Below are 16,365 nucleotides of genomic sequence, written 5' to 3' on the forward strand. Positions count from 1 at the left end.
GTGTTTTTTTTTCACAAGTTATGGGGCGAGGACTCAGCTGCCGCTTTTTCTAGTAGTCGTCCAAAAGTTTCGTACAGTCAAGATGGTGCTCGCATATCGAGAAGAATAAGAAATTATTGATATGTTTTTCAACAATTCGACGCTGCTGATGCAAAGAGCTGTGTTCAGGGTGAGGAGGCAGGATTTTGGGTGTACGTACGTCACGAGCACTGTGCCCGTGGTGCTAGCTGTTGCCCTAAACTTCTGAAAGTGCTACAATAGGCTGAAATCATCAAGTCATGTGTAGTCAAAAACTTTCAAGGCTACATTAAAACCACAGTTTTAATTCCAGATGCACATCGTAATCTTTTGCAGCTAATATGTCCAAATGTGCTACATAAAGTTCTGTCTAACTTACTGTTAAAAATAAATGAGTGATAAAGACCACAGAAAACTCTAAACTAGAAAAAAAATGACGGATGTTATTATTTTATTATATATCTTGAAGACGTTAATTTCTTTATTCATTTTTAATGTAAATGCTGTGAGTGATTAACTATCAAACTTTATGGGTGGTTTCCCGGGCAAGGATCACATGAAATATTTTATTAAGTTTAAATATTTGTTTAAAACAGGTCAAAAATAAGTTATTGCATTTTAAAACAATACAATGACATTGATCTATTTGAACATGTGTCGGTTAATTTTTTTCCGTTTAAGACAGATCTAACATTTTTTTAGGCTAGGACTAATTTTTAACCCTTTAACACCCCATACAGTATACTTTTTCATAAGTCAACCCGTTCAGGCTGATCACGCATTTAAATGTATATTTGCACTCTTATTCATCAAATATGTTTTTATGTGGAAAATAAAGAGTTAACACAAGTTTTGAAACAAATTCAATCATAAGTGACCTTCTTCTGGGGTCATTTTTTTGTCAAGAGCGCCCCCTAGTGACTTAACATGTAAGGTATTTAAATTAATGAGATGAAGAACCGCAACATATTGTGATATACCAGTAAACAGAACATGTTGTCAGACTAGTTTTTATTCTCTTGCAGCACGAGCATCAATAATACACAGAACATGCTTAAAAAATAGTGAAACATTGTCCAAGTGGTAAATGAAAACATGCTTTTTTTATCATGTAGCAGACAGTTTATGCAAAAGGACATACAAAATTATAAAAGTATTACTGCATCAAAGCTTCTATTCTTGTATAAAAAAGTAGATTATGAGCTGTTTGTTCCTTCACTCGTCCCATAGTTTGGTTGTTTCCATCTTGTTTTAGTAGTTAGCAGAATGTTTTTATTTACATAGATGGATGGATTGACCAGTGATGCATATTACAGTTATTATTTACAAGAACATCTTACGCGACAGTGCTGGAAATAGAAATAAACACTATATTACATATCTAGCTGTCTGCAGAACATAAACACTCTTTTCATAACTCCGTTTTTTTTTGTAAAGACATTGAAAGTGTAATAACATCTTATTTTGTGTTAAAAGAGAAAGGTTTCAGTCAGACTTACAAAAATACTGTAACAGTAGTCAAAAAGTAATAAAACAATACATTACGACAGACTACGCATTAAAAACTAAAATATTATTTATATAGATTAAGCACTAGCTTATGCAGATTTGTCTTCTCCAGAGAGAATGAAAAACTCTGAGGGGAATATATGGACAAATAATTTGAAGTGATTCATGAAACTGTTCAGCTGGTTTCCTCCAGTGTTCAATTAATGCTTTTAAAAGAATCGACTCAAAAGAATCATTCACTCAGGGATGAAGGAACGTCACGTAGTGTAATGAAGTAAAAGTACAGATTTCTTTAAGACAAACACTCAAGAGTAAAGGTACACACTTTTCCAAACGTTTCATACAGACAAGGTGCTGCTCGCATCTCGAGGAGAATAACAACTTATTGATATGTTTCTTAATACCTGTTTGCGAGTGCCGTGAAGAGCTTTGTCCGGCGTGAAGCAGCAGAATTTTGGATGCATGTCACAAGCTCTGTGAGTGTATCGTGCGGTGCTCACTGTCACGCTCGACTATATTTGGTATAAACTTTCAAACGCCCCCCAAAGAATATCCAAATTATCAAATGTTGCCTCCATCGAGACACGCTGCTGTAGATGATGTTACAGAAGTGATATTAAGCATCTATCAGCTGATCAAGCATCTTCTGCTTCATTCAGTAAAGGATTCACAACTGTTGGGGAGTCATCTTCTGCTGATCCTGCTGAATCTGTCACAACATCTGTTTAAAAAAACATTTACTTCATGAAAAATGTTGGTACAGTCAAATATTTAAAGGGGCAGTTCATTCTGTCCTCATTTACATATAATCATTTAGCACACGCTTTCATCCAAAGCGACTTACAAAGTAAGAGAAAACAATCAGCTCTCACTCACCCTCAGATTGTTCAGTGCAGTATAAATATCTTTGTTCTGCTAAACACAAAGGAAGATATTTGGAAGAATGTCAGTAACCAAACAGATCTTGTCCCCCATTGACTTCCTACAGTGGCGGTCAAGGGGGTCCAAGAACTGTTTGGTTGTTGACATTCTTACAAATATCTTCATTTATATTCATCTGATCAAAGAAATGTAAAGAGGTTTGTAAAGCTGCTCTGAAATTAATCGTTTTTTTTTGGAAAAACAAGACTTGATTTATTAACCTTGTGAATATCAGACTCAAGTTACTTATACACTATATGTACTGACAGAGAGAATCTTCTTCATTTAACACATACTCTTTTCAGTAAATCTGTATAGTTGATCTCTGTGGCGTCTCCTTTGATGAAAACCACCAGAATGGTTTTATTTTGTGAGATCCACTGGATCTTGTTTTTAAATAACTGTTAGATTTTAGTTCCCCACAGGAATAAATATAGTCTATTGTTTACAAGGCCTTTGGAGAAGGGGGCCGACATTCTTTGTGATGTTGTTTGTTAGGTTTTAAACAGACCCTACACATTCTTGTTCCATATAGTTGTTATACTTTATTTGACTATAGCAGGTGTCTTATTGTGCACTATATAAAGACGTTTCTTCACTAAAATAAATGAGCTCAAAGTTAATGCCTCTCTGTGTCTTGTCTTTGTTCTCCCAGATCTGCAGAAGCTTTCTCTCACAACATCAAACCTATTTTTGATTTGATTGTAAGGGTGATCCAAAACACAGAAAGATACTTAATAACTTATTAATCTTATTTTATATCCTTTAAGAGACAGTTCACTCAAATTGGCAAATGATTAAAAATAATCAAGAAAATTATACAAATTATAAAGAGACGTATTAGTAGTGCGAAGTGTTTCCTTGTTTACGACACAAGTGTCCGACTCTTCTGTGTTTATGCGGGAGAGTTTGCAGTCAATTCCCAGAGATTTCATCATCTCTCATCATCACATCAGATATAAAAGACTCAACACTCATTGACTCCCATAGTAGGATAAAGCACAATGGCGGTCAAAAGTGCTTCAGAACCGTTTGCTGTCCCACATTCTTCAAAATATCTTCCTTTGTGTTCAACAGAACAAAAAAATTATAAATAAATCCTACTATGGGAGTCAATGGGTGTTGAGTCTTTTATATCTGATGTGATGATGAGAGATGATGAAATCTCTGGGAATTGACTGCAAACTCGATCTGTCTGGTTATAAGCATTCTTCAAAATATCTTTCTTTGTCTTCATCAGAACAAAGATATTAATACGCATTTGGAAAAAGTCAAAGGTGAGGAAATGATGACAGAATTTTCATTTTTGGGTGAAGTATCACTTACACATGAAGCAATTGGTTGAACAATATGGAGAAGATAAAACTGAATACATTAATATAAATACAACACTTCATATAAAAACATGTCATTTTCATCACATTAACTTGAGCTTTACTTACCCCTGACATAAACAATACATGAAGCACCTGCTCTCACATCACCAGTCTCCCTTTCAGTAACATCAATCTCTGGAGAAACAGAATCTGCCAACACTTCTGCTTCTATCATCTCTTCAACTACAACAGCAGCACATAGAAGCGAAAAGAGAGAAACACATGAACATTTGTAATATCACAAATAAGAATGTCATATGTTATTCAAAGACATATTTGTATTTAATTTGTCAAAAAAACTTGATGGACCATGATTGACCATGATTTGTAGCATCCCCGTTACCTTGTGTCATTCGTTTAGAGAGTGGGAGAGTTTGGGAAGAACCAACCAACAAATGTAGCGACTGGCCAATCAGAATCAAGCATTCCAATGACTTTATTTAAGTGGGTGGGGGGGGGGGGTAAAAGGGATATAGTCATAAATCATAAAGCTGTATCCGTCTTATATACAGTGAAGGTAATAAGTATTTGATCCCCTGCTGATTTTTTTAAGTTTGCCTGCTTTCAAATAAATGAAAGGTCTATGATTTTATGTTTTAACTGATAGAAACTGAATATCAACCAAAGAATCTAGGGTGACCACCCGTCCAGCGTAGCGCGTGCGCGCACAGCGTTTGAAGCCCAATTCATGCGTCCCGCAAATTGAGACCGTGTCACGCATAATCAAAGCTTGCTCAAAAAAAAGTTGGTCGCTCTATATCCTCGAGCCCCAGACAGCCAAACGAACATTACTTGACAGTTCAGCACGCTACTGTTGCCACACCCACCCCTCAGTTGAACTGCTGACTAGGTTGTTCCATTGTTGTCATGACAGCGCGCGCACATTCACACACTGGGAAGGAACTTTTAGATGCGCGCTCCAATTTGAAAAATGGAGAAAGAGAGTCTGAGCCAGGGGCGATTCTAGGTTTTCAATATAAGGGGGTCTCAGCCTCCAATGAGGATATATATATAGAGAGAAAGCCACACTCTAATCACCACATATTGTATACGTTACTAAAATAAATAATTAATAAAGAATATGCAGAAAAGCACAAATACAAGTTATTGTTATTCAAATGAATATCACATTAATCGGTCAATGTGCAACATTTATGTTTCAAAGTGACAACAACAGTCACAAATCCATAAAATAAAATGTCACAATCAACTGCTGAATCATTATTTAGTAAAAATAACTTAATATGTTTCCCTGCCATTCATTCTGTTTAGCACTAGCGCTGTCACTCTCTCTGCATGACTGTGTGTTCATCTATTACCTCCACAATATGTTTTCAATTAATGATAAAAATACTGAAGCGTCTGAAAAACGACATAGAGCTTCTGTACACTTTTATTTCCTCTGAACTCAGAACAATGAATAACACTGCCGCACCGGGCTGAACTACAGTAACTCTCTGCCCGTCCTCTTTCTGTAGCTGTCAAACCTACCGTCACCTCTCTATAACTATAGCACATCATCATTAATGACACTTTCTGTGCGCTACAATATCATCTTAATCGTCGAAGTATGCCGTCATTGGTGTTTGGTGCTTTCATTTCGCTTGAGGTAACGTTCACAAATAGTTAACGAGGGGTGAACGCACATAAAACTTTTAAACAGTGAATGGGAAAGGGTCTTGTATCGCTTCCACATCATATTAAGATGCATTTATGACAAAGAATGGCAAAAATGCAGATGTCATGTTGATGAACACACCTTATAAAGTTACTCTGCTAATGACGTTAACTCCAATGTGCTACTGTGTGAACTGAAGAATGCGCTAAATAACGCAGCCTAACGCCGTTTTCATAATAAGAGTTTTAAAGGGGGCAATAAAGCGATCTTGAATTCTTGTGCAGATTACATTACACACAATATTTTAGGGGGGACTGAGCTAGAACTTTAGGGGGGCTTTAGCTCCCCTAAAAAGGCCCTAGCAACGCCACTGGTCTGAGCCATTAATTAAAAAGAGAAGGTGTGGGTACAAGAAAGACTGGGGAAATTAAATAGCTAAAGTAAATCGTAAGTGGAAGTGCATTTGTCAATTCATTGAATGTTCGAAATATTGTGAATCTTTATTTTAAAAAAATATACATTGGCTGGCCTATTCATGAGCATACATCAGCAATTACACATGATTAGGGGAATAGGGCATTATTAATACACCATGTAAGGTGGTATGTGCTAGAAATGGGTAAACCACTATCTGTGAGTCTGTCTGGGGAGTGGGGGCACCGCCGCGCCAGGCAGTGTCCCACATTGTCACTCAGAAACATACCCCTTGTCCCCCCTTGGGCTTATTAGCAGGTGGTCACCCTAAAAGAATCTGGCTGGAAAATGTTATATACAGGTTACAATATGTTTTGCATTTCAGTCAGTGCAATAAGTATTTGATCCCCAACCAACTAGCAATAATTTAGGTTCCACAGATTAGATATGTGCCTATGGAGCACAGATTAGTCCTGTCACTTTATAACAGAACTCGTATATCAGCTTGTTATGTATATAACAACAGAATCTGTATCTTTCATTCAACCTCTCCATAACCATGCTCCAGACCAAGTTGGCTTTAAAGGATGTCAGGGACAAGATTGGAGACCTGCACAACCTTGAATAGACTAAAGACAAACGCTTGGTGAGAAGGAGACGACTGTTGGTGCCATTATTTGGAAATAGAAGAAATACAAAAAACGATCAATTGTACTATTGCCTAGATTTCCCCAATGCGGTAAAGATGATCATGAGAAAGGTTGTAGATCAGCCCACAACTGAACGGAAGAAGCATGTTTATCATTTCAAGACAGTTGGGACGACAGTTAGAAAGCAAACCACTGGAAAAACGTTACACCACAATATGTTGAAATCCTGAAGCACCTGTTAAGGTTTTCCTGCAAAATAAGGCCTGTCTGGCTCGTCTGAAGTTTCACAATGAATATCAAAATGATTTAAAAAAAAGATTTTGTTAATAATTGGGTTTCTCCAACAAGAACAAAGCTAAGTTTTGCTCGGGGATCAAATACTTAATTCACTGATTGAAATGTAAATATATAAATGCAATTTATAACCTTTGAATATAACATTTCCCCCCCAGATTTTTATAATCTGTCTCTATCAGTTAAACTAAACCTACCCTAAAAATTATGAATAACTAATGAATATGATACTCTACTGCCATTAAACTTCTTCAACACTGTATTTCAGATCACGCTGTCTTCTCAACACCTTGAAATGTTTATTTTGTGACCTTCGGAATGAAACCTTGCTTTTTGCGTTCTGTTTCTTTTTTTATAGATCATTACTATTGTTCACCCTTCATTTTTGTCCTTGAGTTTATTTTTATTTTTTTATTTTCCTCTTAAGTTTAATAGATACAAGCTTTCAGTCTGAGAGTGATGATTTTCTGACTGTATCGAGAGTTTAGTGCTTACTTTTAAAACATTAATATCATAACAATTATGCTCAATTAATTGTGAGAAGCATAAATGGTTATCCCGATTAACATACGATCAACAGTGCAGCCCAAGATCAAACTAAATACTCTTTGAAGATATGAAGTATTTAATACTACTCTACAGGTCCTCAAGATTAATATCAGGTTAGGATTGACCAAGACAATTGAAGGTAAGAGTTATGTCAATAGACCCGAGAGTTTTACCTGTAACAATAACATTGAATTGATAGTATGATGGTCCTCCACCGGTGATGAACTGAAGGAATGATTTCACTCGACTGCTGCTGCTGATCTTTACTTTATACAGTCCAGCGTCTTCTGTTCGGATGTTTGTGATGATGAGACATCCAGTCTGATCATTCATCTTCAGTCTGTCTCTGAATCTCTGTTCATCAGTAAAGAGCTTGTTGTTCATACTGAATATGACTATCACTTTATCTCTAAAGCTCCACTCGATCACATCATCAGACTGGAGTTCAGTGACATCAGACTCAAGAGTGACAGAACTCTTGTTCTCAATCACTGTCTTTTCTGTAACTGTAACAGCAGCACATAGAAGAGAAACACAAGAGAAAGAAATATGAACATTATAATCCAGTTAACAGGTAAAGATCATCAACATTGACAAGAGAAACACAAAGGTCAGAGTTCTGACATGCAGGACATGTGTTACCTGAATATACAGTCGTGGCCAAAAGATTTGAGAATTACATAAATATTGGAAATTGGAAAAGTTGCTGCTTAAGTTTTTATAATAGCAATTTGCATATACTCCAGAATGTTATGAAGAGTGATTAGATGAATTGCATAGTCCTTCTTTGCCATGACAATTAACTTAATCCCCAAAAAACTTTCCACTGCATTTCATTGCTGTCATTAAAGGACCTGCTGAGATCATTTCAGTAATCATCTTGTTAACTCATGTGAGAATGTTGACAAGCACAAGGCTGGAGATCATTATGTCAGGCTGATTGGGTTAGAATGGCAGACTTGGTGATGCTTGAAATCATTGTTCTTCCATTGTTAACCTTGGTGACCTGCAAAGAAACGCGTGCAGCCATCATTGCGTTGCATAAAAATGGCTTCACAGGCAAGGATATTGTGGCTACTAAGATTGCACCTAAATCAACAATGTATAGGTTCATCAAGAACTTCAAGGAAAGAGATTCGATTCTTGTAAAGAAGGCTTCAGGGCGTCCAAGAAAGTCCAGCAAGCGCCAGGATCGTCTCCTAAAGAGGATTCAGCTGCGGGGATCGGAGTGCCACCAGTGCAGAGCTTGCTCAGGAATGGCAGCAGGCAGGTGTGAGAGCATCTGCACGCACAGTGAGGCGAAGACTTCTGGAAGATGGCCTGGTGTCAAGAAGGGCAGCAAAGAAGCCACTTCTCTCCAAAAAAAACATCAGGGACTGATTGATCTTCTGCAGAAAGTATAGTGAATGGACTGTTGAGGACTGGGGCAAAGTCATATTCTCCGATGAATCCCCTTTCCGATTGTTTGGGGCATCTGGAAAAAGGCTTGTCCGGAGAAGAAAAGGTGAGCGCTACCATCAGTCCTGTGTCATGCCAACAGTAAAGCATCCTAACACCATTCATGTGTGGGGTTGCTTCTCATCCAAGGGAGTGGGCTCACTCACAATTCTGCCCCAAAACACAGCCATGAATAAAGAATGGTACCAAAACACCCTCCAACAGCAACTTCTTCCAACAATCCAACAACAGTTTGGTGAAGAACAATGCATTTTCCAGCACGATGGAGCACCGTGCCATAAGGCAAAAGTGATAACTAAGTGGCTCGGGGACCAGAATGTTGAAATTTTGGGTCCAGGGCCTGGAAACTCCCCAGATCTTAATCCTATTGAGAACTTGTGGTCAATCCTCAAAAGAAGGGTGGACAAACAAAAACCCACTAATTGTGACAACTCCAAGAAGTTATTATGAAAGAATGGGTTGCTATCAGTCAGGATTTGGCCCAGAAGTTGATTGAGAGCATGCCCAGTCGAATTGCAGAGGTCCTGAAAAAGAAGGGCCAACACTGCAAATACTGACTCTTTGCACAAATGTCATGTAATTGTCGATAAAAGCCTTTGAAACGTATGAAGTGCTTTTAATTATATTTCAGTACATCACAGAAACAACTGAAACAAAGATGTAAAAGCAGTTTAGCAGCAAACTTTTTGAAAATGAATATTTATGTAATTCTCAAAACTATTGGCCACGAATGTACAGTAGGGGTGTGTTCATGTTTATTACTTCACAGTTAACTTCATTTATTACTGCAGCAAAATCAAGTAGAACTTGTGGAAACAAAAAAATACGTTAAAGAAAATATTCCTTAAGTCCTATTTTGGTTTGTTATGTCCAACAACAGGTTTACATGCATACAAGGTGTAAAAACACTATCATTTTATTATAATAGGCAGTTTTCTTACTTCACTTCTTGACTGACTCTCAAATGATTCGATCAGCGAATCATCATCAAATCCCCTACTTTCCACCAGCCTACTCTTATCTGATTGGTCAGATGGTCTAGTCTGCTGTGATTGGTCTATTCATATTGTCATTCAGTGCCATTTAGAAAGATAGATAGATAGATAGATAGATAGATAGACAGACAGACAGACAGACAGACAGACAGACAGACAGACAGACAGACAGACAGATAGATATATCGCTGGTTTATTGTAGATTGATAATGCACAATATTAACATCTTCATATTAATACATTGAATGAAAATGATTTCTTATTCCAGTATCAGCTGAAGATGAAACTGACCCTTTCGATTCTGACGTTCATAATTAATGCGGCGAAACACAAACACAACAACAACAATACACAGCAGGACACCAAACACTATTCCAACTACATCTCCTGAAGATAGACCTCCATCTGAAATGATAGAGAGAAACACTCAAGATCACATCAAACACACACATATTCCAAAGTGCATGTTTTGAAAACAATTGTGTTGTATTGAGTGCTTTTGTATTAAAACAGGGTATGCGTAACAGCGCCATCCACTGGCCATGCATGTGTAATACAGCATTTTTATTTATTTTCCCGGATCCGTATAAATGCAGATCATTTTGATAACGCTGTCGTTTGTGGCGGAAAGGGAAAACTTTTCAGTGTCTCATCGTGTAAACGTAGCCTTACAGTAACAGCCGCTGCTGTTATAGTGTAATAGTGTTGAAAACTGTTTCTACAGTAAAAAAGTTTGCCTGCATGTCATGTGCTGTTAGGTGAGCAGGATACACATGTAGATATTTAAAATAAAGTGTGGATGTTCTTCTGTAGAGGCCTTTTGTTTAGCTCATGATCCCTCTAAATAAACACATATTCTTGACTATCATGAAGATTTTCAAAGTGCAATAAACTCAAAAGCAAGAGTTGAATTCTTAATCTAAATTATTCACACACAACTGATATTAATATGAGAGAACTGAGATACTCACCACTGACAGAAACACTGAATGTCTTGTATTTTATGTCTCTATTGCTGCTGATCTTTAGTTTATAAAGTCCAGTGTCTGTGGTTTTGGTGTTTGTGATGATGAGAGATCCAGTGTGAGGATCCAGCTTCAGTCTGTCTCTGAATCTCCCATCAAGAACATCATCATATATTGAGCTCTTATTGTCTTCTTTATCCACTTTAGCTATGAGAACACCATCATCTCCAAACCTCCACAGTATCAGATCATCTCTCTGTGTTTGGACATCAGTGTGTAGAGTCACAGAATCTCCCTCAGTCACTGACTTCACATCACCAGCACTGACAACACTTGGAGCAACTACAAGATGGACAGAGATCAGCGTGAGATCATTTTCGATTCTGAATTACATTGTAAGGGACCAAGGGATTCATTTGTAAAGTGAAATCAATTTTCAAAACAATGACTCAATCAATTCATTTTCATTCTTCTTACAGTACCTGTGACATTAACACTGAATCTCTTGTATATTGTTCCAGCTCTGCTGATCTGTACTTCATAGGGTCCAGAGTGTTTGATTCTCATGTTTGTGATGGTGAGATCTCCAGTCTGAATGTCTGTCTGAAGTCTGTCTTTGAATGGACCATTATAACTAATACAGTTTTTATCAATATCAACTAAAAGATCCCTGGATTCACCTTCTCCAAACCTCCACCGTATCACATCAGATGTCTGTATGTCAGTGACATTAGTGTGTAGTGTGACAGAATCTCCCTCCATCACTGACACTGACTTCACTTCATCTGCATCAACACAAAACACACCTGAACAACACAAACACAAACAGTAGTTCATACATTAAATCTGTTAGTACTCACATCCCATCATCATGTGTAGAGGCGAAGGGGCAAATTTTGCCAGGATTACAGCCCTACTCTTAATCGAAGGACATCCTGGGATTTTTAATGACCACAGAGAGTTGGGACCTCGGTTTAACGTCTCATCTGAAAGACGGTACTTTTTGACACTATAGTGTCCCCGTCACTATATTGGGGCATTAGGACCCACACAGACCACAGGGTTATCACCCCCTGCTGGCCTCATTAACACCTCTCCCAGCAGGAATCCAGTTTCCCAGCAGGTCTCCCATCCAGACCAGGCTCAGCCCTGCTTAGCTCCAGTAGGCAACCAGTCTTGGGCTACAGAGTGATAATGTAGCTCAGTGGTAAGAGCATTGCGTCAACAATGCAAGGTCTTGGGTACGATCCCGGGGATTGCACATACCTAAGTATAAATGTATAGGACATTGCAATGCAAGTCGCTTTGGAAAAAAGCATCTGCCAAATGCATAAATGGTCGGAACGTGAAGTTAAATCTTTTTTCTTATTTATCGTACATCTCCCTGCCTCGCTTGGACCTCTACAGCCCGCAAACCGCCTCGTTGGTTCGGATATCCAACAACATTTTGCCAGAAACCCTACCCAGGAACATTTCGCAATCTTTGGGGTGTCGCGCCACCAATAGGCAGCAAGGGGCAGCAAACTATCAACCCTTGGGGTGCAGCAGATGTGAGGAAGACTACAGCAGATGTTTAAAGCCCAACGACGGAATCCAATGGTGTGGTTGAAGGGATCTTGTGTTCTGCTTCTCCTCAGCGATTTCAACATGAAGTTATTGAAGAACGATTATAATTTAGTCCAATTTATATGACTCATGATAAGACCAATCTGACTCCAATTTTAATTTAATATAAAATAACTTGTATGTCATTTCATTCTCGTATGGCAATGTATCTGTTGATCATAGTTCATTTATCTGTAAATCTTCATACTTTATTATTTATTATTTAAAGTTATGCTTTTGATTGGGACCTGCAGTTGCACAGAGTCTCACGCCGTCTGGGTTAATGGATCTCACAGACACAAAACGGTCAGTTCTGATCTTTAGTCAGATGTTGCTGGGTAAACTAATATCATTAAGTCTGACCGCTACATGCTTGCTCAGAAACATAACAATAGTTATTTTAGTCACGATCATGCAACTTGCTAAGCCAGATGATAGGTGGAAATCATGTGAGCTTTAGTAATGCCCCATTTATAATAAAAAGTCTAGTATAAACTAGTCCATCCTATCCTCACACATCGATTTTGAGGTAACAGAACAGGCTGCTTCAATCTACTGGTAATAACACTCAGAAGATTTATTAATAAATCAATAACAACAATATGTGTTTGTAGGTGTGATTCTGTGTTTCTAATCAAGGCCTTAGTTACATCAAGGAACATCTGACAGAACATGATGAAGGTCTTCGGTCTCCTGATACCACATCAACCTCTTCTGATGAAGATGACTTCTTCTCCAATGTCAGGCAGACGCATTCCAATGAGACAAGTAAGCAACTTGATGGATATCTAGCCGCCACGGCTGAAGGAGTGAATACACTGGCCCCCTATCCAGCTGTGCGTAACCTCTCACTAAAGCTCAACACAGCCCTGCCAGCTTCAGCAGCGTGTGAAAGGCATTTGAGCATAGCAGGTTTGTTTTTCACCCCAAGAAGGGGATCAGTTCATTCACAGAATTTTGAGAACTTCTCCTCAAGAGTACACACACACACACACACACAGAGTTGTAACACATATGTTTTATAAATGTTAAAATGTTAAATAAAGCAACATGGTAAAAGATGAAAATGACTTGATTTTACTTTCAATTCCTTTTACATTCTCCAAGGTATTAACATTAACATTTTTCATAACTCCATGTAGTATGTTTCTGTACATAAATGTAAGCACTGTTGCAGTAGTAATGCAATATTTAGAAAGTTTACTCTTGTACTCTTGATACTAAATTACTTTTAAAAACAAGTACTTCAGTACTTTTCCTTGAGTAGACATCTGACTGTAGTACTTTTACTTGTACTTGAGTAAAATTTAGCAAGGGGTATCTATTCTTTTACTCAAGTAATGAAGCTGTGTACCTCTGTCCACCTCTGACCGTAGCGAATAAATCCAATAAATAATCCTAATGATCCTAAACTCTCTCGCCGTTTGCAGAGTCACTCACATAATCGCTGTAGTTTTAAGACACTTTGTCAAGTTGAGATAATGTCCATTTTTAAACGGAGCTCAGCTCAACTATTTCAGTGTCACCGCAGTCGACCAATCAGAAGATCACAGAAGCATGACAAGTTCTGTGAGATTTTGTTAGAATAGCAAGTTTGCACATGGTAATAATTGTAATAAAAAGATAACAGAGACCCTTGTCTTAGTCCGTCTCTGCCTAAAGTTAACAATGTAAACTACAGTATGTATTCATACACTCATTCAGTTTATAATGTGAAAGTGTTGTTCAGATTAAAACAAATCACTTACCGCACACGAGTAATAAAGACACAATCCTGTTCTTCATTTTTCTGTTGATTCCCTTGAGTATCAATTCTTCATGAAGATTGTCCGTTGGTTTTATGAAACTACGTTGTTTTTGTACCTCTGAGGCCGACTCACAAAGCCTTTACCTCCTGCAGAATGAACTACAAGTCTTCGCTCTTCTCTTTAAACTGATGAATAAAAATGTGCCTGTAGGGAGGGGGAGACAGAGAGAGGGAACGGGGAGAGAGAGAGAGAGAGAGAGGGATGGGGAGAGAGAGGGAGGGGGAGAGAGCGATAGATCTACCATCTTACACCTATAACATTTTCATATTAATACAATGAATGTATATGATTTCTCATTACAGTATTAGCTGAAGATGAATGGTGATGATGAGAGATCCAGTGTGAGGATCCAGCTTCAGTCTGTCTCTGAATCTCCCATCAACATCATTCATTGAGCTCTTGTTGTCTTCTTCTTCATGTTTAGCTATGAGAACACCATCATCTCCAAACCTCCACAGTATCAAAAACGTAAAGAAGATAAACGCGAGATGTTCCCTAAGCTAAGCGTGAATAAGAAACTGGAAAAGCGGATGCTTGCGTTTTTTAAGGTGGAACTGATAGCATCAATAAGAAACTTTAACGTCCAGATCAGTTTTGTTTTCTATTTGTAAAGATAGTCCATTGCATTTAGCCAACACAGCAAAACGTAGAGAGCATAACTGGGACGGGGCATCCCGTCAGAGCTGGGATTGTCAGACGGCCACTCAGCTCCTGGGAGGAGATGGAACTGCCTGAGATGAGATAAATACAAATGTAACGACTTTGGCAACTTCACAACTCATTTGTAAATTCTAGCATCAACATTTTACGGCGTATAAAGACACTTTGAGGTGTGGTCATGTTCTCAGGTGATTAAGCTCCAAGGAAACACCCTGCAGTCAAGGACAGACTCTCCTCATGCAGAAGTCTGTATATCTATCTAGCGGTTAAACATGGCAACACACGCTAAAAACTATTTCTAATCATTTCTAACTGTCATTAAATAAATCAGTTTAAGATTTCTAATAAATGTACATCCTGTTTTTTGTTCTCAATTTTCTTTATTGTCAGAAAGTCAGATTTTTTAAGAAAGCAGAGAAGAGAAGGGCAACTGTACACAGTCAGTTCACAGATTTCAATCACTCGTGTATAGTCCCAGATAGCATAGGTACGTCTGTGAGATGTTTGCTAAAGATCTACCAGACCTCTATGGTGCAAAAACATCTGATAAACATCTTAGAAAGAGCAGTTTTACATCCATCCTTAATCCTAAACATCTAAAAGACATCTTCTGGATGTTTATGTGACATCTGCCAGCAAAGGTTTCAGAGAATTGTTGCAGATGAGCAAACAGCAAAAACAAAAATGTCTTGCAGAAGTAAATGCAGACATCAAATAGACGTCTCTGAGATGTCATCAGGATTAATGAAAAGAGTGACAGATTCTCCCTCTATCACTGACACTTTAATAACATCAGCACCAAACACACCTGCAGGAAAAAAAAAATGTTCAATGTGTTTGATAATCACTGCGTCCTCTTTATTTACTCATATATACTCTATTTACTCTGTTGTCTACAGTTAAACTGAATCGTGAACACAATTAGCCGACATGCACAAATAGAAGAATTAACAAAGGGTGATTGATGCATGTTTGGGATTAAATATAAAAACGAAGCCCACGGTTTAAACGTTGTTTGTTTTTGTTTACGTCCTGATTGTGTAAAACCAAAAGAATTCATTAGACACGAAAAACTGCAAAAAATAACGTTTCGTAACAAGATGCATTCTATCTAAAAACGAAAGCTTACACAGACCTGACTGAAACGCCTCGTGTAACCACACCCCAGCGTATGTACGTCACTTCGTAACATGATTTGAGTTCCTGTCAGAACAATTGCTTTGGAACCTGATGTTAAGTGGGAAAGTGATGCGTGTTACAATCAAAGCTGTTCATGAAATGTATTCATTTAACATTTTAAGACATACTAGTCTTTAATATCATAGCTTTAAAGAACATGGGATAAAAATGCAGACTGTTTGATGACCCTGAGATACTGATATTACAGTTGTCGTCTAACTGGAGACACAATCAGTTACAAAAATTTGTTGCGAAACGTCACCTCCGGCCATTTCTTTGGGTCGACTCTTCCACCCAACACGGCTCAGTTTTTCTATGTATCTTGCTCTGTTGAATGGGAAAAGTG

General features: G+C 37.9%; 1 protein-coding gene across 2 annotated transcripts; it reads right to left on the reverse strand.

Annotated features, from left to right (window-relative positions):
• Positions 1 to 1,012: 1,012 nt before the first annotated feature.
• On the reverse strand, positions 1,013 to 14,285 carry LOC130430093 (uncharacterized). Of its 2 annotated transcripts, none has more exons than XM_056759041.1 (7): positions 14,121 to 14,285; positions 11,250 to 11,552; positions 10,774 to 11,109; positions 10,094 to 10,207; positions 7,523 to 7,855; positions 3,891 to 4,007; positions 1,013 to 2,248 (listed from the first exon to the last, which is right to left on the reverse strand). In XM_056759041.1, the coding sequence occupies exons 1-7, from the start codon at positions 14,155 to 14,157 to the stop codon at positions 2,163 to 2,165; spliced, it is 1,326 nt and encodes a 441-aa protein (XP_056615019.1). In that variant the 5' UTR covers positions 14,158 to 14,285; the 3' UTR covers positions 1,013 to 2,162. The 2 variants fall into 2 exon arrangements, with proteins under 2 accessions (XP_056615019.1, XP_056615018.1); XM_056759040.1 differs by having other exon boundaries at positions 11,250 to 11,573.
• Between the last annotated feature and the right edge of the window lie 2,080 nt (positions 14,286 to 16,365).

Source organism: Triplophysa dalaica, chromosome 10 (assembly GCF_015846415.1).
Source record: "Triplophysa dalaica isolate WHDGS20190420 chromosome 10, ASM1584641v1, whole genome shotgun sequence".
NCBI lineage: Eukaryota > Metazoa > Chordata > Actinopteri > Cypriniformes > Nemacheilidae > Triplophysa > Triplophysa dalaica.